The sequence below is a fragment of the Rousettus aegyptiacus genome, unplaced genomic scaffold, assembly GCF_014176215.1.
Source record: "Rousettus aegyptiacus isolate mRouAeg1 unplaced genomic scaffold, mRouAeg1.p scaffold_m13_p_12, whole genome shotgun sequence".
NCBI classification, from domain to species: domain Eukaryota; kingdom Metazoa; phylum Chordata; class Mammalia; order Chiroptera; family Pteropodidae; genus Rousettus; species Rousettus aegyptiacus.
Window position 1 is genome coordinate 18,762,987 of NW_023416287.1, and position 22,561 is coordinate 18,785,547.

Here is a 22,561-nt window from a genome sequence, read left to right on the forward strand (position 1 = left end):
TTAAATGGGCAAAGACATAAATGGAACTTTTACAGAGAAAGAATCTTGTATAGATGATAACACATGAATAGGTGCTCGACCTCATTAATAGTCAAAGAAATTAAAATTAAAACCACAATAAGATATCATTTAATACCTGCCAGGTTGACAAAGAAAAAAAATGATAATAAGAAGTGTTGGTAAGGACATAGAACAAGAATCATCACTGTCGGTGGGAAAATAGATGATGCAACCACTTTGAGAAAGTTTCATATTACCTAGTTAGGTTGGACATGAGCATATCCGTTCAAGTAATTCGACTCCTAGATATCTATACCTATACTACACATATATAAACACAGAAGAATGTTAGAGCAGTATTCTTTGTAGTAGCAAAAACTGAAATAACCCAAAGTCCACCGATAATAAAATGAATAAATAAGTGGATTATACAGAAATGAAAATAAATGAACCCAGCTATAGTATCCACACAAATGACTCTCAAAAGCAATGCTGAAAGAGAAAATCAAGTTGCAGAAGAATGTATACAGTATTTCATTCAAAAACAGGCAAAACATCGGCAAAACTAAACAATGCATTGTTTAGAGATGATCACATAGATAGTAAAACCCATTGAGAAAAACAAAGGAAAGATTAAAATTCACTGTTGCGGTAACTCCAGGGGGGGGAAAGGGGCATCTGATTGAGAAGGGAAACGGGTGGCACCTGGAGTAAGGCAGTGTTCTAGTCCATGAACACTTGTATCACCTGGATATATGTGGTCACAACAGTCACAAGTGTAGGTGACACGACCCAGTAAGATGGAGCAGAGTGAGAGGAAAAATGAACATCAACCCTCGAAAGCGCTGGAGGAAGAGGAAGTTGCTAAAGCCTGAAAAGGTACCCTGTCAACTCTGGCAGGAAGGTTAGGAAAGTGGGAGGAAAGGGCACACTGGTGCGTGGGGATGCAGGCTGAGGCACATCTGTTGGATTCAGCCAGTACAGTATGGCACCATTTATATAAAGGTTTTAAATACAAAAATTTCTACTAAGTGTTTAACGATTTATACAAGCGTAGTAAAAGTGTAAAAATGCATACAAACACCTAAATTCAGAATAGTGGTTAGGTGGAGGAGGATGGAATATCTGGGATGTATCTGGTACCTGACATATTTCAACTTTACTAATCATGTGTGTGGTAGATATCATTCCGCTCATTTTACAGATGAGGAAATTGAGGCTCAGGGAAGTCAACTGGTTGGAATTTCCGTTCCACTCGGTTTTGACATCGGATTCACTAGCTGAACGAAGGAAAGAAACAATAGCCTGGCCGTTCGCTCTCAGGCCTCAACCCAGCTCCCTTCCTGAGCCCCCGGCAAAACGTCCAAGGACCACGCAGGATCAAACCTAATCTCGGTTCATCAGTGATCGAAGTTCGCTCTGGTCCCGCCCTTGTGCATCAGGCCCCGCCCTAACGGCTCCGCCCTAACAGCTCCGCCCCAATGGATCATGAATATGCAATTAGGGGAAGGTATTTAAAGGCGCCAGCGCCACGCGCAGGTCCCTTCCCAGCGCTGCCCGCCCGGTTCCGGTACGCAGTCTCAGGCCCGGCCCCCTTCGCCGGTGTCCGTCACTCCGTGCGGAAGCACCGCTAAAATGTCGGACAAACTGCCCTACAAAGTCGGTGAGTTCCAGGACATGCAGCAGGCCACGTCGGCTCCGAGCCCGCTGGGGGCCTGTCTAGACGGCGGACGTGGGGCCGACGCCGCGCGCTCGGGACCCCCTTGAATCGCTGGTTCGGCGCTACCCTGGCCTCCGAGGCCGCATGGGGGTTGGAGTTCTCGCGCCGCTGAGAGAGGGTTGTCGGAGGCGGCCGCGGACTACAAATCCCAGCGAGCCCGGGTGTAGCGGCGCGGACTGTGGGGCAGTCAAGTAGCGGCGTGTTGTGCACTGAGCCGCTAGGGCGGGCGGGTTGCGCGCACCTGGCAGCGTTCTGGGATCGCTGTCACCTCCCGGGACCTACACTAGGGAATCCAGTTCTTACCTCCTGAGCCTAGACCAGCCCTCTGGTCCCCAGGTGGTCCCGGACAAATGCCCATCCTTCTCTGGGCCTCCTACAGGGAAGGCGAGGGCACTGGAGCCTCAAAGGGCTTGTGAGGAGACTCCTGGAGCGCTAGCCGAAGGCCAGCACTTGTCCACTCACAAGGGATTTGGGGCTCGTTACTCATCCTCTGGGGTCACCCACTTGGCCAACAGGGATAGTCGTGCAGAGAATCTCGAAGAATATTTGGAGTGATTAGAAAAAAATCCTTCGTGCTGTCCCATGGATTGAAGCTGTTATATAGTTTATGTATATTGGGCATTTACTGTGGGATGGGCACCACCTTCTACCTTAATTCTAGATTAATTCATTTTATTTTCGCGGCTCTTTAGGGTACAGAATATTACGTCTTCATTTTACGGTGGGTATACTGAGACACAGGAAATAAAAGTAACTTGCCTCTGATATTACAGCTGGGAGGTGGTGGAGCAGGATATGAACCAGACCCTGTAGGCCTCTGAGCACACTTTTTCACTACTGTACATAAGTGAACCCACTTGGAACAATCCTAATGAACTTTCAGCAAAAAGCAGTTCAAGTTGGCTAGCAGTTTTTAAAGAAAATTCAAGACACCATGAAACCTGGGGACACTTGTGTATCTGGTGATTTGCATGTGTTTATAGACTACTATTCAGAGGTGGATTTTATCCCATTATATTATACAGAGGAAGAAGCTGAGGTTCTAACAGGAATTGAAGAGATTCTGTAGAAACACAGTTGATGTTTGAAGAACAAGGGTTTGAAATACCTGGGTTCACTTACATGTGGCTTTTTTTTTTTTCAAAAATATATACTGTCGGCCCTTCGTATCCCTGAGTTTCACATCTGTGGTATTTTCTGTCTCTGGTTGGTTTAAGCCCAGTGCAGAGGTCTGACTGTATGCATCGTTCTATGCCATTCTATATGAAGGATTTGAACATCCAGGAATTTTAGTATCCGCAAGGGGGGGTAGTGGTCCTGGAACCAATCCTCCACAAATACTGAAGGATGACTGAAGTTTGAGGGGATTCAGTAGTTACATGCAGATTTTTGACTGCATGGGGGTTATTGCCCTTAACCTCTGTGTTGTTGAAGGGTCAACTGTAGTAGTTAAACAATAGTAACTTATGGTGTAATGGCCAGCGTAGATTGTTGTCCCTGTTTTGTGAGTGATGAAGAGCTCCAGACCCTCTTTATGCCCTTAGAGTTGAGGGAGCCACAGAAAACTCTGGGGCTGGTGTAGCTGTTATGAGGACAGTAGAGTTCTTTTAAGCTAGAGTGACAGGTGGTAGTGGAAGGGGTGGAGCTTAGCAGGATAGGACAGAACCCATTGTCCATTACTGCTGGGCTCCTCTCAGGAGCCTAGGGAAGGCTTCTGGCTCTAGCCCCTCCTGACCACCAGTACCACCTCTGCCATTGACTGACTGTGGAACCTGGGGCAAACCTTTCTCTGGGTCCTTTCCTCATTGCTAAATGCTAGGAGCTTGACTAGGTTCAGACTTGTTTCCTTTTGCCACCCTGTCCTGTGTCGGCCCCTTTCGTGTACCTTCTCTTATTCGGTCCTCACAACAGAAATGATTAGTAAACATTTGCTTACTCTGTCAGGGCCTACTGGGCAATGGGCATGCAAAGGGTGAGGTGGGACAGACATGCATACAGATAATGTGGTATTGTTGTCTCCATTTTGTAAGTGAGGAGATTTGCCCACTTCGATATGTCCACAGCCACCATCTCAGGTCTGTTCACCCTCCTCACAGGTTTCGCTGTGTATCCTACTCCACAGGAACATGCAGCAACCAAAGGGGATGTTTCGAAAGACAAACTGGTCATGAAACTTGACACTCTGTAGGCTTCCCACACTGAGAATAAAATCTTGATTTATCTTATGCCATCTACTAGAATCACCCTGGTACACTCTGTCCTCCAGCAGGAATATACCAAGTTCTTATCTGTTTCCAGGTTTTTGTTGAGTACCTCCTTTTGTACTATTGTTTGCCGGCTCTGTTTTAAGTACTTGGGGAGGAGCTATCCAGGCTAAGAGAACTTGTGTAGAAGCCCTGAGGTGGGAATGAGTTTACTCAAGACTGTAAGGACAGACAGTCAGAAGGTCTATATGATTGAGCAGCAAGTAAAGGGGAGAAGAGGGTGGAGAGGTTGAGGGGAGACGGGTGGGCAGTCATGGGGGTTAGGATTGATTTTATTTGTGGGTAAGGGGAAGTCATTGGAGGTTTGTTTTTTGCTTTAGCAGAAGAGTGGAGGTGAGAGAACTTAAATTTTAAATAACTTCTTCCTCTGACTTCTATGAGGAAATAGTATGTGGAAGCTGGGAGACCAGTGATGAGGCTGCTTCAGTGATCCAAGGTGGTGAAATATGGTTAGATTGCTTATATATTTGGGATTTGGAACCAACAATATGCTGACAGGGATTGGAAGGGGGTGAAATGGGAAAAGAGGAATCAAAGTTTTTGGCTGGAGCAGCTAGTCAAATGGTATTTCCTAAAATGGGAAGGCTGGAAGAGTAACATGTTTGGGGAGAGAGTAGGGAGTCATGGGGGTTCAAACTTGACATAATAGATCTAATTGTGCATCCAGGAAGAGGTGCTGAGTAGGCAATTGGATTATGAGTCTCATGTTCAGGGGAGAAATTGGCCTGGAGAGAAATATGTGGGAATTATTGCCTTAGAGAAGGTATAAAAGGAAATACAGGAAGAGGAGCCAGGAGGGTAGGAGGAAAACCACAGGACAGGCATAAAAGCCAAGCAAGGAAAGGATTTCAGAAGAAGGGAGTAATTAGGGGGATCAGTGCTGCAGGGAGAAATATGGACACAGATAATTGACTGTTAGATGTGGGGATCAGGCTGGTCTTTGGAGACTTTGAGAAGAGAGCCATTTCAGTGGATTAGTGTAGTCCTCAAAGAGGTGAGAGTATATGAGATCAGGCCCCACAGAACAGAGACAGTGAATGCCTTTTCTGTAGTTATAAATGAGGAGGACTAGTGGATTCCATGGAGAAAAAGTGGCATAGTTCTGAATACTCAATGATTTGTGAAGTGGTCACTTGATGAGGAAAATGTTAGAGGTTTGGAGAGAGTAAAAAAGGTGAGTCAATCCTTGAGATTTATGTCTTAAAAAATGAGACCTCTTGGTACAGTTGTGATTTTCCTCCTGCTGGGCTCAGTGGCTTGAGTGCAGTGGAGGGTTGGGTTTAACTAGGGTAGAAATTTTGCCAGGGAGTTCTCAGGGGGACAGAAGAGCAGAAGGAACAGTGGAATCTTAAACTGTGGAAGGAAGAAGTTGAGAACACAAAGTGGATGTGGTGAGGGACAGTGAAAATTGGTAGGATTAAGGCGGGGCCACAGCCTGACTGGAGTTGGGGCTCTAGTGGGAGAGGATTGGAAAGATGGGACATGACCAGAATTGGTTTCTTGAAATATGTATTTCAAAAGAGTATGTCATTGGTGATGGCCTGCCAAGGTGGATGGGGCAAGGTAAGGGACTCCTAGGGGGAGGGTGTGTGTTTGGTGGCAGTGTAGGAGTAGTCTCTCCCATGGGGGAGGAATATTTCATCTCTGAATTGTATAGTAGGAAGCAGACTGACTTAGTCATTTTTATTATTTGTTGTTATTAAATTCTCTGCCCATCCACTATCCCCTGGGGTGATTGGCAAGATCTAAGCTTCTCTAAAGATAAAAATCACCAGGGGTCCCAGGCTCCATTCTAGACTTATTAAATCTCATTATCCAGGGGAGATTTATAAGTATGCCAGATGACTCTTATCTGGGAAGTATGAAAACACTGACCAAGGGATTGACCTTGGGATGAGCTAGTAGTGTAGCATGAGGGTAGATAGGGTGAGATTATTAGAAGAGTATCGAGATAGTGAGAGAGCTCATAATAGTATCCTTTCTTCCTGCTTAAGAATTTGGACAAATTCGAGACATTTGGGGTGGCAGAGGCCAAAATCTAACTTCATTACTAATAACTTTGAAGCCAGAAGATGTAGATTAGTGTCGAAGTCAAATGATCCTAACTGAACCCCAAAATTAAGCAGTTACCCATCGGTTACAGGCAAGGTGGATAGGCCTCTATATGGAAAAACATGCTTTCTATAGGCAAGCTGGCTGCTGCTTGCTTGCAAAGAAGGGAGAACCGAACTGAAAATACCCAGTTTATTCCTCCCAAGTTTACTAATCAGACATGTCACTCTACTTCCTCTGGGGTAGAGAGGCCAAGAGTGTTAAATACATAGATGAGTTTCTTCCATGTGGAAAGCAACATCAGAAATGAAGAAGCATTTTTGCATTTTTAAGATCAAGGAATTGTGTCCAAGTTGTTAGGTACTATCATTTGAGTGTTAAAGTCACCAAGAGTGATAACTTGGAAGATGGAGAGCCAGGAGCTAAAATCTTTAGGGAATAAAGAGCTTGATAGGTGGCAGCAGAAAGGGTAGGGGGATGTATATATAGGCTGATAGCTGTTTTTTAAGGGACACTTACCTGTGTTGTAGTTTTTTCTTTTTTCCCCCTCTTTAATTCCCCCGCCCTCCCCCCTGCCCTCACCTCCACCACCACTTCCACCCCTGATCTATGAATGTTACCGTTTCCCTTAAGAACTGGATCTCTGAAGATGCGGCATCTCCTCCCGCAGGCTGGTGGTGCGCACCCGGGGTCCTGAGGGGCCTGGTGCACTCACAGGGCCTGGCGCACCTGGGGTATGGTCCATGGCTCCACCTGGGGCACAAACCCAGGACCTTCTGAGTATAAAGCAGATGTGCTAACCACTACACTATGGAGCCCCTGCCCCCACCTGTGTTGTAATTTTCATGTACCCGTGTGATTCTTTGTTTAAATCTTCTACCATAGGCTGTAGGTTTTAGGTAGGCAAGAACCATGTTTTTCTTTTTGATTGCCCAAGTTCCCTAAATCTTTGTTGAATGAGTGACAAAATGCAGTGATGAAATGCTCAAACTTAGTGTTTTCAGTCCACATTGGATGAATGAGGAGGGGCGATGCTTTCTGGTTGGTGGGATGAGGCCACTCAGGGAACTCCCATCCTTCCTGCCCCTGCAGCTGATATCAGTCTGGCCTCCTGGGGACGCAAGGCCCTGGACATCGCAGAGAATGAGATGCCGGGTCTGATGCGCATGCGGGAGATGTACTCAGCCTCCAAGCCACTGAAGGGCGCACGCATCGCTGGCTGCCTGCACATGACCGTTGAGACAGCTGTCCTCATTGAGACCTTGGTCGCCCTGGGTGCTGAGGTGAGACCTGTAGCTGTTCCATATAGGGCAGGGAAATTCAGTGTGGTGCCCTCTGAGGCCCAGCTGGGGCCCCAGCTTTGTCACAGTGCCATTACTCTTTGTACATATTTTCTTCCTGATGGGAAGAGAGCATCTAACAGCCCTCAATTCACATCCTTTGACTGAGGAGCTCTGGTAGGAAAAGCTCAGCTCACTGTCCCGCTGACTTATCGAAGGACTGGCTTTTTTTGGCCTTTCCAGGGTCCTGTGCCCACCTTGGGTCAATCATGGCTGCTAGAAGGATAGTGGGCTGATTAGTTCAGCGTGGGTCTTGTGTACCAGTGATTGGCAGCTTTTCTAACCTCTCTGGGAGTCTCGAAGCAAGATGATTTCATAAGAGCGCAGGGCAGAGCAGCCAAAACCAAGAAAGTAACTAGGGCTCAGTCCTTGGACCTCTTCTTTCTTTTCATATCACTCTTGGTGATATGATATTATGGCTTTAAATACTCTTATATGATGACTACTCCCAGATATACATACTAACCTAGACTTCTCTGCAGATCTCCAGACTTGTATATCCAGCAGCTGGTGTGTCATTTCCACTTGGAAATCTAATAGACATATCAGCCTCAACAGGTCCAAACAAACTCATAATTTCTTAACCCCTAGTCTTCACATGACCAAAAACTCCAGCCTTTCAGGTTCTCTCAGTTCAAGAACCTGGGGTCATCCCTGACTCTTCTTTCTCATTCCAACAAGGAATCTTGCAGCAAACGCTGTCAGCCCAGCCTCCAAAATATACTCATTACCCTTGTTGCTGTTGAATTTCTTATCTGAACTCTTAACAACGGCTTCTTTACTTGTCTCCTCACTTCCTTGTGGAAGCTTTTCTTTTCCACACAGCACCAGAGTGATGTTTTAAAACATAAGTTGGGTCTTGTCACCATTGTTCTAGCTCCCAGTCACTCACCAGGGACCCCAGCCTATAGTCTAAGCCTGTGGGGCCTAGATCCCAAGTCTCTCATGCTTAGCTCCAGGGCTTTTCCTTACTCTTGTCCAGTGGCCTTGGTGCTTCTGAGCCTTGTGTGACCGCAGCCCTGTCTTGCTGGCTTTTCCAGGTGCGTTGGTCGAGCTGCAACATCTTCTCCACCCAGGACCATGCAGCAGCTGCCATCGCCAAGGCCGGCATTCCAGGTTGGTCCTCCTTGCTGCTTGGGAATGTGGAATGCATTTAAGGGGCTCTGCTTCTCCCTATTGGCTTCATTCACTCCTATGCTACAGTGACAGACTTCCCAGGAGCAGGGGTGAGGCATCGTGGCCACACAGTTTAAGCCTAGCGACTTATAGGAAAGAGCTGTTTTGTCTCACTGTCATCTGAAATCCTATAGAGGTGCTTATTGCCCCAGCTCAAGTCATGTGATCAGGAAGGGTGGGATCTTATGATTGGGAACCACATGGTATAGAAGAGGGGGAAGTTGCTTAAAGAAAGGATAGGGGTCTGTTTCCAAAAGAATTGGGGAGGGATGCTGAGCCCAGAGGTCTTGTTCCCTAGGGTCTGATGGTCTAGGGGGCTGGAGAAGGATTAGCACTAAAGGAGAAGGACTTTCATAAGGTGGAGAAACTGGAACATGTCTGCCTGGGGAGGGGAGTGGTTATCTCTGATGGTGATTAAGTAGGACATTCATGAGTCCTAACCAGGTGGAGAGGAAAGGGTCAGGAGGAACCCTCTAGAGATTGACCAGGCCTGGATAGACATGTCTCTTACTCCTTAGCCTGAGTTGGGCTTCATGATCCTTTTCTGGGAAAGGCTTTGTTTTCAAGACCATTATCTGCCTGAGTTAAGGGGAGGGGCAGTGTACCCTGCTTGGCAGATGTCCTTTGCTCACAGGAGGTTCATGAGAACTCCACACATATGTCCCAGTAATACCCTATGATGGAGGAACCTGGACTGGCAGTAATGTCTGGCACTGAGAAAGTGCTCTATGTATAGTAGCTGCTTTTAGTAGTTTTTTGGCCAGATTTTGCCTGAGATCACCCATCATAGAGACCGCTGGGCCTTTCAGTGCAGAACCAACCTTGGATCTTGCTTTGTGGGTCCTCCTGGATATGGCTCTTTGCCTCTGCAGCAGTAGGTATTATGGGTGGGAGCCTGATCACTGTGGGTTGATGCCTAGTTCTTGGGGCCCAGATAGAAGGGAGTTAGAAAGCAATTATTTTCATTTACCTATATCTGGGTGATTCTATGTGGTTTCTGTCTCATTTAATCCATACTATTGCGAGTCCTAATTACGGGTGAGGAAACAGGCTCAGAAAGGTGAAGTGATTTGCCCAGTCACAGCTGGCAAGTGCAGAGTCAGGACTTGAACTCAGATCTCCCTGGTTCCAAGTTGCGTTCTTATCACTGCTGAGTCCTTAGAGGTGCGAGAGGTGACTAGGATGGAAATTAGGAGGGAGATAGAATTTGGCTCTGCCTAGGTACTTCCTGAAGCAGGTGCCAGTGGGGAGGACAGGTCCTGATGTGCCGCTCACCCTTCAGTGTATGCCTGGAAGGGTGAAACAGATGAGGAGTACCTGTGGTGCATTGAGCAGACACTGTACTTCAAGGATGGGCCCCTCAACATGATTCTGGACGATGGCGGTGACCTCACCAACCTCATCCACACCAAGTACCCGAAGCTCCTGTCGGGTGAGTAAGACAGGTGGATGGGCTGGGTGGTGGAGGTCTAGAAGGGGCCTGCTTATCCAAGTGAAAGCAGCAGGCCTGGCAGGATTCCCAGCACCTTAAGTAGCAGATTTTGTGGAAAATGAGAGGACAGCAGGCTCCTGCGGGTGTTCTGGGGCCTGGCTTCCTGACTTTTGATCGTATGGGGCTTGGGTGGCTGGGGGAGGCCTTGCCGAGATGACAGTCCAAGAGCAAGCATGAGCCAGGGCTGAGAATGAGTTAGCTTTGTTAAAAGCAGAGCAGAAAAGAAAGCTGGGGGGGAGAGAGGGGCAGTCAGTGCAAAGGCCCTAAGGCAGGAAAGGATGTCTCTTGAGGAAATAGAAAGGAAGCTAGCATGGCAGCTTCTTTCGCTGGAAGAGTATTACAGAATGTGGCTGGAGCTTTATTAAAGGCCAGATGTGTGAGGACTTAATAAGCCAAGAGAAAAGAATTTGACTTGATCTTGAGAGCAAAGGGAAGTAATTGGAGGGTTTTAAAAAGATTTCTCTGAAACATACGTGTTAAAGACGTCTGCTGTGTGGAGGGTGGGTTGTGGCTGGGAGGTCAGGCAAGAGATGATAGTGGCAGGGACTGGGGCAGTGCGAGTGGGAATGGAGAGTTTGAGTATGGTTGGGAAGTAGGATCACTGGGCCTGGTAATGGTGGTGACTCCTCCCTCATGCTAGTCTGTTTGGCTGGGTGGACTGTGGTATCAGTCACAGAGTTGAGAACCCAGAAAGAGGAGTGGCTTTAGGGGGCAAAAATGAATTTGGGTGAGTTCAGGTGTAGGCTCAACCCAGACCCCTGCCCCTGCCTGGGCAGCTCCTTCCTGACCTGAGGCTCATCTCCTTCCCTCTTGTTCAGGCATCCGAGGCATCTCCGAGGAGACCACAACAGGGGTCCACAACCTATATAAGATGAAGGCCAATGGGATCCTGAAGGTGCCTGCCATCAATGTCAATGACTCTGTCACTAAGGTGAGCCCATTGTACAGTGACACTCCAGCTGTTGGCTCCTGGGGCAGCTCAGGACTAGGGCCTTGAAGGAGGGCCCCTGAGAGGGTCGCAGGCTAGTGACTTGAAGCCCTCATTTGAATGGGGGAAGGAGGATGTAGACTAAGGGTAATTAGTGTATTAAAGAGGGGAAGAATGACACAGTAATCCTCAGAGGTGGGCATGAAGAGCTTTAAAGTGAAGCAGATTCTTTAACTGGGCAGCTTATCCTAGTAATTGATCCTTAAGAAGCCTGCACTGGCAGAGAAAGGCTAGGAAGAAGGTCTTGAGGCTGATCAGGGCAAGGGGCATATGAGGACGTTAGCTAGTAGGGAGAAGTCACAGGAGGTGATCAGCCCAAGGCCCGGCAGGCTGAGATGCTCAGAGTGGGTCTGAGGCCCCAGGGCCTTGCCTGCCCACATCGCCTCCTTGTCCCCTCTTCTTTCAGAGCAAGTTTGACAACCTCTATGGCTGCCGGGAGTCCCTCATAGATGGCATCAAGCGGGCCACAGACGTGATGATTGCAGGCAAAGTGGCAGTGGTAGCAGGCTACGGTGATGTGGGCAAGGGCTGTGCTCAAGCCCTGAGAGGTTTTGGGGCCCGAGTTATCATCACCGAGATTGACCCCATCAATGCACTGCAGGCCGCCATGGAGGGTATGAGAGGGAGGGTGAGGGTTGACTGTTAGCCACTGGGGCTAGAGGAGGGGCAAGGCCACCCAGGGTGACCCACGGCCACTGTCTGCACAGGCTATGAGGTGACTACCATGGACGAGGCCTGTCAAGAGGGCAACATCTTTGTCACTACCACAGGCTGTATCGAAATCATCCTTGGCCGGTAGGTGCCATGTGGGAGGTCCTGGGGAGCAAAGGAAGGGGCAGGCTTGGGGCTGCTCTTTTTCCCTGATGGCCTCCCTTGGGTTTGGGCTCCCCATAGGCACTTTGAGCAGATGAAGGATGATGCCATCGTGTGTAACATTGGACACTTTGACGTAGAGGTTGATGTCAAGTGGTTGAATGAGAATGCTGTGGAGAAGGTGAACATCAAGCCCCAGGTGAGATGCCCCAGCCCTACCAGCAGGGTGAGCAGAGAGAGGGCTGAAGGGGACATGCTCGTGGGCTTGCTAACCAATGGAGAGCCAGAGGAGGAGGCTCTGAAAACCTGGGCAGCAGGATGGAGAGGAAGAAGGCCTGGTTTCAGGGCCACTTAAATCAGAATCTTGTTGAGGCCAGGCATTTTAAAGGTCCCAAGATGATTCTGGTGTGCAGCCAAGCTTGAGCGCCATTGCATTTAACTTTTACTAAGCAAGATGATTAAGAACATGGGATCTGTCCTCAGGCTGTCCAGAGTCAAATTGCAGCCACTTTTTAGTGTGTGGCTCTGGACAAGTGACTTAACCCTTTAAACTTCAGTTTCTTCATCTGTGAAATAGGATTAATAGTAGTACTTAAATTATAGGGTTGTTATTAGTTATATATGTAATAAATATATAGTTTTATATATATGTAATTTTGTGTATGCATTTAACCTAGAGTATGTGGCAATAATAATAATAAGTAACAACAACATTAGCTATTACTTACTGAGTACTTAGTTTGTGCCAAGCCATGTGTCAAGTGCTTTACATGTTTCAGCTCATTAAATTCTCATAGCAGATCTGTGAAGTCTGCAGCTCAGAGCTGCTTGGTAAATATTGGCTATTGAATTAATCGTTTGTGACAGGCTCTGTGGTGGAGGTTGTTCTAGGGCAATGCAGGCTCTTCACAGGTACTCTTGGAGGCAGGAAGGACTGCTGAACATGAGGGTAGGTACAGTGAGGCAGAGGTGGACATTGGGAGCGTTGCCCCACCAGCTCTCACTGTTGCTATGCCCACCTGCAGGTGGACCGCTACCGGCTGAAGAATGGGCGTCGCATCATCGTGCTGGCTGAGGGCCGGCTGGTCAACCTGGGCTGTGCCATGGGCCACCCTAGCTTTGTGATGAGCAACTCCTTCACCAACCAGGTGCTGGCGCAGATTGAACTGTGGACCCATCCAGACAAATACCCCATTGGGGTCCACTTCCTGCCTAAGAAGGTGAGTTCCTACCTCTACCCCAGGCCAAGGGTCATGTTTCCAACACATGGCTCACTACATAGGGCTTGCCAGAGTTCATAAAATACTCACCTCTCTCCTGTCTCAGAGATCTTCCCAGTGTCTTCCATAGGGTAGAAATCATCCTCTCCATTTAATAGATGAGGAAACTCAGGCCCAAAGTAGGAGATGGCAGGGTGGCAGGATCCCAGCATCTCAGGGCTAGGTGAGGAGAACAGCATGGACTTTGTTGTGAAACACACCCAGGTTTGAGTCTCACCCTACCATTTAGAGGCTGTGTAACTGGGGCAAGTTACTTAACTTCTCTGTGCCTCCATTTCCTCATCTATAACATAAAGTTAATAGTGCCTCCTTTAAGGATCATGAGGATTTCCTTTGAGCAGGGGTCACAAACCCACATGCCCACAGGGATTGGGCAGGTAAATGAGTGGACTGGACTGAGTGGGAACTGACCGTAGAGCACATGCACCAGTTGAAGGGATTGGCTGCCTGTCATCAACCTGGAACCCAGAGCTCCTGACATTTCAAGAGAAGCCAGATATCAAGATCTTTGTATGAAATATTCAATTTTTAAATATAGGCAATTTGTTATAATTTTAAATAATAACCAGGTGGGTGAACTTGGACATGTCTATAAGCCAAATGCAGGGTATGGGCTGCAGGATTGTGGCTTTGAAATGAGATGATGCCACTAACACATTGAGTATAGCACCTGACATGCTATGAGTGTGGTCAGGGTAACCATGACAATGAGGTCTCCTGACGTCAACCCAGTGCTCATCCTAATACCCCATGCACCAGGGGTCAGAACTGCTACATTTTAGTCCCGGCATTTTTTTGCCAGGGTTATGGATTAACTTGTCTTTGCCACTTAGCCTGTCTGGGCCTCGGTTTCCCTATCAGCCAAATGGTAAGAGTAGCTTTTGCTCTTATACCACTTGGCTACTGGAAAGGTTATGATGGAGTCTCCTTAATCCTCCCACGCCTTGAAAGGCTGGTTCTGCCAACTAAAATAGGAAGAGGTTCCAGTGTTCTCTCAAGACCGGCCAACTCTGTTCCCCCTGGTCTGCCTTGAGCACTGTCTTCTGGACCAGATGTTTCACTCATAAGGGCCTCAAGGGTTATCCTGTTCTGTGCAGCCTGCCAGTCCCTAGCCTTATTGTGGAGTTTTAAAAGTCTCATTTGACCTCCATCTGATCCCAATTAGAGGAAATATGGGTATGAATGTGGTGAGAATTGGGTAGGCCTTTGAAATGAGGCCAGAATTAGAAGTAAAAATGCAAAGATCTCATCTCCCACCCCAGCACCTGGCCCCATCCTTACTTCCTTCCTTATCACTGCCAAAACATAGATTAGGGAGGGACAGGACATCCTTGACTTCATGCCTCACATGCCATGTGTGGGTAAGGGATTAGGTACCTTGGTTAACAAGGCCAGAGAGAGCAGCCACTGTTTATTAAGGCATCTACTTGTACTGGAGACTCTGAATATCATTGATCTTTGTAAAAGCCAGGAGAGATCCATCTTACAAATGAGGAAACTAAGGTTCAGAGATTGACTTGCTCCCACAACTGTCAGTTACTGGTCCAGGAGTAGAACCTAGCTGTCTATCCAAGTTGTTAACCATTGTGACACACTGCTTTCTAGGCGTGGGTTCAGGGAGAAGGAAGAAGTAGGTTCAGGGCTAGGCCAGGGCAAATGAAATAAAGGTTCAATAGGTGCTCTGAAAGTTGGAGAACTTCATTCTGCCTCCAGAACTGACATGTACTTGGGCTAGGCTCTGCTCACGCTTTTGCCTGTCTCTCCTCAGTTTCTTCATCTGTTAAACAGAATAAATCCTGCCCTCTTTAAGGGTATTTGTGAGGCTCTAATGAGACAATGGGTGTGAAACCACTTGGGAATGTAAAGCTCTGTGGGCTTAGGTAAAGAGAGGCCCCACATAGAGCTAGCCACTGAGAAAACGAGACCCCTCCTTGCACTCAGAGTTGACCCTTCTCTAAGTATAACCACTTAACCTTTGTTTTCAGGTCCCTTCTATACAGTTCGGACTGGTCAGACTTAGAAATTGGCCTTATTTAATCTCAGCCTCTGTTCTTGTTTTCTGTTTTCTCTCTTCAAAGTTGCCCTGGAGGCCATTAAGTTGGGATGCTTGAGACAAATTTTAGGGCTTTGGAGCCAGATGGACCTGAGTTCAAATTCTAGCTACATCAATAACTAGCTGTATGACCTTGGGCAAGTCATTTCATCTTTCTGAGCCGTGCTTTCTACATTCGTAAAAGGAGGATGGCAAGTTTTTATTAGTCCTTTTGGTAGCAAGTGGTGGAAACCTTATTTAAACTGGTGTATTATCTGTTGCTACAGAACAGTTTAACTTCAAAACTTACTGGCTTAAAACAATAAACATTTATTATTTCAGTTTTTGTGGGTAAGGAATTAGCAAGGAGGTCCTTCATTAAGTTGCAGTCAAGATGTCAGCCAGGGCTGTAGTCATCTGAAGACTAGACTGAGGCTGGAAGATCCACATCATGTCACTGTTGGCAGGAGGTCTGTTCCTTGCCACTTGGATATCTCCATAGGCTACTTAATCGTCCTCATGAAATGGCAACTGGCCTTTCCCTGGAGTGAATGATCCAGAGGGAAGAACAAAGGAGGTAGCTACAGTGTCTTTTAGGACCTACTCTCCAAGTCACACACCATCACTTCTGCTTTATTCTGTTCATTAGAAATGAATCACTCAAGGGGTGAGGAATTAGGCTTCATTTCTTAAAGGAAGGAATATTATGAATTTGTAGACAAAGAATTTAAGGACAAATTTTAAAACAACCATAACCAGTTTAATTTAAAAAGGACCTCTATTGGCTATATAATTGAAAGAGCCTAAGATTCAGACAGTGGATCCAAGGATTCGGTGTTATTAGAGCTGTCTTTCTCTGTCTCTTGGCTCTTTTTTCCCTCTACATTCACTTATCAAACAGACTTGCCGCTAGTAGGCTGAGACTGATTGGAGAGACCCTGTCTCTACCTGTCTTGGAAAATTTCATGTCCACAGATAAATTTCAGAGAATCATTTTGGCTAGCTACTTGGGTTAGTGGAGGGTGAGGAAGAAGATGTAATTGATGGTCCCTGCAGGGCTACTTGGAGGGGAGGATATAGCATTGTTTCCTCTTGAGGAAGGGGAGCTAGGCAGTCAAAAACATCTTATCCACTGAGGAGATATATATAGAATGAAATAACATGCATAACACATATGGCAGATACCCCAACGGAACAATTCTTGGCTCTGTTGGGAGCTAGATGCAAGTAAGGAGTCCTAGAGGATGGCACTGATTCCAGTTCTTCCTGTGTTTCTCCCCAGCTGGACGAAGCAGTAGCTGAAGCCCACCTGGGTAAGCTGAACGTGAAGCTGACCAAACTGACTGAGAAGCAGGCCCAGTACTTGGGCATGCCCCGTGATGGCCCCTTCAAGCCAGATCACTACCGCTACTAAGAACCAGGCCTGCCCTTTTTGCCTTTCAGCTGCTGTCTTTGTTCAGGTCCTACCTCTCCCCTAAGAGCAACTGGCGCCAACTTTGAGAATGGTTTGTTAATGTCCCCCATCGACTTCCTGGGGCTTGTTACTCAGTCTTTGGCCTCTGCCGCATCCCTCATACTGTTCCAAGTGAGGCAGGGTGAACTGAGAAGTCCCCTCTTCGAGCCTGGTCACAGTGCAGGTACATGGGAGATACCCACAGGAAACCATGAGCTCAGGGGTTTTGGAATTGTTCAGTCAGTCCTTTAGGCTGGAAGTTGGCAGTAGTGGTCACAAAGGCCATCCACTTTCCCATCTAGGCCCTAACCTTGCCTATGGATGTTAAACCCATGTTCTTGGTTTGCAGGTTCACTGGTTCCTCAGACCATGACAAATAAGAAGGGGCTATATCAATGGGCAGGGAGGAACTGTTGGAGTTTGAATGCTCCTGAGGGTCTGGCTTTAGTGCTGGGCATTCTCTTAAACCTCAGAACAATGAAGTTGGTACTTTCAGTCCCTATTTTACAGGGGTTATAGAATATACTGTGAAGGGACAGCCAAGGAAGGACAAGAGAAGTGACAGCTGGAGGTTGAGAGGGGCCAAAGAATCTTAAAAGCAGACATAGATCTGCTGCCACTATGTAACATGATGGTTCCTATGACAACTCTGGATCAAAAAAAATTAACTTGGTTTAAAATGTTTATATAATGTTTATAATGTTAAAAAAGAGAAGGTAGATAAATAAATAAAGATTTTGGTGCCTAAAAGAATTTTGAGCTTTTATTATATAATCTACTGCCAACAGTGTATGGAATGAGCCAGGGGTAATAGACAGGGGGTTGTCCACAGTGTGGGGTGATTAGGACTACAGGCAAACCCTTGGGCTTGGAAGGATGGGTAAAGTGAAGAGAACTCATCTCTCCAGGCATGTCTCGTAAAGTCTGATTTTTTTTTTTAACCCAACCTAATAGGTAAATCATTTAATAGGTAAATCTAACCCATTTATATTTATTGTAATTCCCACTCCTATTTATTTCCTCTATTTTTTGTGTGTTTCAATTCATATTTTCTTTTTCTCCCCCGTTGCCACTTTGGATTGATCCAGTGCTCCTTGGGGAACTATATATTGAACACCTACTGGGTTCGAGGGGTTTTGTAGTTGATTTTCTTTATTCACACAATAAGTTTAGTAATATTATCCTAATTTTATAGATGAGAATAGAGACTCAGAGAGGTTAGGTGTTTCTCCTAACATCACACGTTTACAGGAGGCCTTATCATGAATCAAATCACAGAAAGCTGAGTGAGTATTGGCCTCCCTCCATTTGCCTAAATGCTCATTTACTAAATCCCTGTTCTAGTTTTGGAAACCAAAGCAAAATGAGAACCCCTCAGGGAACTGTAACTGGAAACTATTCTAAGTGTTATCCAATGGATGGAAGGCATAATGGGGATTCTAGGATCTTTGAGACCTGACCTCAGCCTGTTGTGATCTCAAGCTCAAGGAAGAAGGCAGACACACAAACAGCTTTGCCACCTCCTGGCACTTCCCTTTCTCTGCCTAGCTTTAGAGTTCAGTGCCTGGCAGCAGTAGGAGAAAGCCATTGAGGAAGAGTGGTGCTTGAAATGGATTTTGAAATAACTGAAAATTTTTAATGGAAGGAATTGAAGGCAAGGGCATTCCAGGCAGCAGAACAGCTTAAGCAAGAGTGAATGAGGGAGCAGTGGGGTAGGGAAGAGTTGTTTGGCTGTAGTGTAAGGGAAGTTACAACATACAGGGCTAGAAAGCTGGCCTGGGGGACAGGAAGGAGAGGACTTAAACATCAAGATAAGACCTTGATGGTTTTAATCCTTGAGCTGTATAGACTCCTGGGATGTCCCTTTCTTGATTGGGCATTACACGCTTATGACTTGTTAATTTATGTATTCTCAGCCTCTGGCTATAAGGTAGTATGATTACTCTTTTGTTACTAATGAGGACAGAGGTTGAGAGAAGCCAGGTGACCTGACCCAAGATAATACAGTAAATTATATGCACATATGGTATGACTCCATAAACTTTGGAACTTAAATCATTAGTAACAGATGACATGGGAGCCACTTGTCAACTGATCATGACACCCGTGGTCAAAACAAACAGACTGAAATTCACTACCATGCCCACTGCTGTTTCTTGTACACTTAACTGTGTGTCAGGTATTGTACCAAGTAAGCACAATGATAACCTTCTAGGGACTTGAATTCTTGTTTTACAAATTGAGAAACAGCTTCTGAGAAGCCATGAGAGTGAGCTGGTTTTTGTAGTAGGTAGGACTCTGAGCCCAAAATCCAAGCCCTTTCCACACCAAAGGCTCAGGTTTAGGAGGAAGGGAGCCTGGTTTCAGACCCTCTGATACTTGAACCAGTAACTCTGGAACTGTAATCTACTTCCCCTAAAGACAAGACTGCCACCACCAGAGAGTGTTGCCTGCAGTGGCCACCTCAGCAACTCTACCATGGTGGTCTTTGGGACAATGACTCCTCAGTAGAAAAGAGGGGAAGGCCACTAGTAATCTGAGCCAGAGATGTTAAAAACCTATTTCCCACAGCAGCCATGCTGCTGCGTCCAAGGGGCCCCTGCCTTTGTGTAAGCACAGTCCCTTCCCTCAAGTCTGTCTTCTTCCAGACACAGGAAATACCTTTCCAGATGTTCTCTCCTGTGAGATCCCATGTAGTCCCCCTTACTCCAGTTCCCTAGGGGTTCTGATTTGTTATTCAGCCTCCCCCTGCCTCCCTTTCCTCTTTGGAGATGTCCTGCCAGTTCTCAGAACCTTTTTTTAACCAGAAAAAAAACCCTCTCACATCAGCCTTACCTCTGATCTTCCGTCTGCCAATCTGTCACATGTGTGACACTGACCAGGCACCCACAATGAAAGATGACGTGTCTGCTAAGCCCCCAACCCCAACTCCGGATGTCTGGGCTCTGTCATCAAAGTTTCATGGGGAAAGGAGGAATTAGCCAAGAATCTGCAGCAGTTCCCAACCTTTTTGGCACCAGGGGCTGGTGTTCCTATGAGAATCTAATGCCTGATGATCCGAGGTGGAGCTGAGTCAGTGATGTTAGTGCTGGAGAGCGGCTGCAAATACAGATGAAACTTTGCTCACTTGCGTGCTACACACCTCCTGTTGTGCGACCCAGTTCCTAACAGGCCACTGACAGGTACCAGTCCACAGCTTAGAGGTTAGGACCTCCGCTGTATTGTCTAGCCAGGCCATGGCTGGATTTTTTTCCAGGAAAAGGAATCATTACTAACAATGGTTATAGTCTCTAACAAGGGTCAGTGGTCATGGCCTACTGGACCATAAGTTCTGTAAGGAAAGAATCCATATTGGATTTGTTCACCATAGTACTCAGCAACTGGCACGATGCCTGGCACAGTAGGTGCTCAATACACATTTGTTGAATGAATAGGCTGATCTTCCATCCAGTTGTCTGGACCCAGCAGCCAAGTGGTTTTGTCATTAATGGGCTGGGTCTTTGGTTTTGCATCCCTGGCCTCATCCCTGGGGGCCAGATGGTGCCTGGTTGGTGAACAATGTTTGGAAAACACAGAAACTAACTGCAGAATGTCCCAATATTCTCGTTAATGATATTTACTCAGCAGCAGTTGTGATACAAGGAACAACAAGTTCTTGTCCTGTGGGCTTGCAGCCTAAATGACAGTAAACGAGCAACTGGCAGTTTCTCTCTATTTGTTGTTTTAAGGCACAAGCATCACTTTCTTAGGTTTATGATAAGAACAGCAAGAATAACAGCAGCAGCTTTCCATTTTATAGACAAGTAAAAGGAAGCCCAGAGAACACAAGAGACCTAGTGTGCAGAATTATGTTGCCAGCCTAGCCTGGAGCACCCTTCGTTTTCTTGTGCTCTATCCAGATGGTTTCTGCTCTATCAAGTCCAGGGTCTGGGTTTTGCCTCCTCGATTATATACTGGTTATGACACTGCAGGCACAACCTGAATCTCCAGCTGGGCAAAGGTTACTTGGAAAGGAAGGAGTTTGATGAAATTTGAAAGATGGAAGACTGCAAGTGGACAAGTGAGCCAGGGCAGGTGGCCTCACCTGTGCTGGCCTTTGAGCCCCACTGTCCTTACCTCCAAAGACAGATACATGGTAGTTATCAAGGCTGAAGCAACTGCTCCAAATTTTTCTGTTTCATAACCTCTAGAATTTTTCTTGTGCACAGGTTTTAAAAAATCATCTATCTTATACCACCTTTGTTTGCAACCTCCTGTTTCTTGTTTATAGTGAGTAATTCCTTGAGGAAGAGTTCCAGCTGCTAGGGGGTACTGAGGAGTGGCATCTCAGCTTTTCTTCCTACTGGCAGGAATACCTCCAGCCAAGCAGTACAAGTTGATGATGTCATTTGCAGCCCTTGCCCCTCAAGGTGCTGGAAGTTTCTATGCGACCCCTGACCCTGGCTGGTCCTTCCTCACAGACCCTGCCCACACTATCCCCTTTCCCCTCAAAGCTTTATCGCAGGTGTTCCCCCTTCGAAAGATATAACACTGCACTCGGTTTCTCACAGACTCAGAGAATCTCTAGGAATGGAATTTCAGGTAAGGGCTTGGGATATTTTAGGAGACAGGCCCTAATAGTTCAGGACAAATGTTACTTCTGCTCAGTGGTTGACCTTAAAGATAAAAGTAAGTTATTATACCAGAAAAAAGGAATTTATTCAGAAACAGCAAATGATTGCAATTCAGGACAAGCAAGCTATAACAAAAACCATAGGCAAGTCCGACAAAGGAGAGGAACTTTATGGAGAAAAGTTGGGAGGGGTTTTGAACAAAAGTCCATTGGAAAGATGAAGGTTTCTCATTGACTGAATTGCTGGAGTAGTTGATTTCTTGTGGGAGATGTATATCTTCTCCTGTTGGGGGCCTATAATTGATTATTTCCTCTTGAGGATTCATCCCTTAAGGTCTGCAATTGACATTGAGTGGTACTGTGTGATAGCTCTCCCTTCTGGCTTCCTGACTCCATTTGAGCGAGGTTTCCTTTTGTTTTCAGATCAGCAAGCCCCAGGCCCAATGCCTGGTTACTGTCTCACAGAGCTGGGGCGGGGAGTGAGGAAGGATTTCTGAATTCCTGCTTCTTACTCTAGGCTGTCATTGAAAAATGCCTGGGGACCAGTGATCAGTGTACATTTAGCTTAGCAGTGGGAGAAACTCTAGCCCCTCTGAGAATCCCTGGGAGAAAGGGAGAAGTGGGCACAAGTGGGACCATTGTTTGGGAGCCGCCTTAGGCTATAGGAACCTCAGGCCAGAGCCTTCTGGCTGTAGGGACCCATGGCATTGCCCAGTCACAACCAGCCACCCCAGCCATCCGTTTTTATCTGCAAATCCCCCCAGGAGAGAATGCCCAGTGACATCCAGTATGGAGTTGTAGTCATTCTTTTTTTCCTGAGAGGAGCTCCTCAGAAGGGGGGAAAGGTAAAAGATTGAATGGCAGTTCCTTAATGTTTCCTTTCTGCCTGGCTAGTCTGCATTCCCGGGATTTGGAGGCATCTTCAGGTGTTCCCAGATTTGAAGGCAGCATTGTCTCCAACTGTCGGTCCAGAGAAACGCTGTACAGAAGTGCTGCCTTAGGGCCGGAGTAACGGGTTTTTTTCCGGCTCCAGAGATAGCGCGTGCGCAGTACACGGGACTCCCACAGTCAAGTGGACGCGGGAAGGAAAAAGGATCTTTCGGGTCCGTTAAAAAAACAGCCGCACACCGTCAAGCAGCTTACAGATGCTATTTGGATTTTAGCCCAAGCCAAGTCTCCTTGTAGTCCCGCCTCCTGAAAGCTATGCCCCAGTCTCGATTGCCATGCCCGCGCGCAGTCCGGAAAAGCCACACCTATTACAAATTACTCCCCTAGAAGGGGTCCCAGGGTCCCTGGGGAGCCCCGTCTTGCCCCGCAGGCGGCGGCAAGGCGAGCAGGT

The 22,561-nt window shown here is 46.8% G+C and overlaps 1 protein-coding gene and 1 non-coding gene across 2 annotated transcripts; one reads left to right on the plus strand and one right to left on the minus strand.

Annotated features, from left to right (window-relative positions):
* The first annotated feature begins 1,547 nt into the window (after positions 1-1,547).
* Positions 1,548-17,320, plus strand: AHCY (adenosylhomocysteinase). The gene is made up of 10 exons (XM_016162264.2): positions 1,548-1,663; positions 7,129-7,319; positions 8,417-8,492; positions 9,835-9,984; positions 10,863-10,975; positions 11,439-11,646; positions 11,740-11,827; positions 11,927-12,044; positions 12,871-13,065; positions 16,440-17,320. Exons 1-10 carry the CDS (start codon positions 1,636-1,638, stop codon positions 16,569-16,571), a joined length of 1,299 nt encoding a protein of 432 aa, XP_016017750.1. The 5' UTR covers positions 1,548-1,635; the 3' UTR covers positions 16,572-17,320.
* Positions 6,781-6,854, minus strand: TRNAI-UAU. The gene has a single exon. It is a non-coding gene; the product is annotated as a tRNA-Ile (tRNA).
* Positions 17,321-22,561: the final 5,241 nt, after the last annotated feature.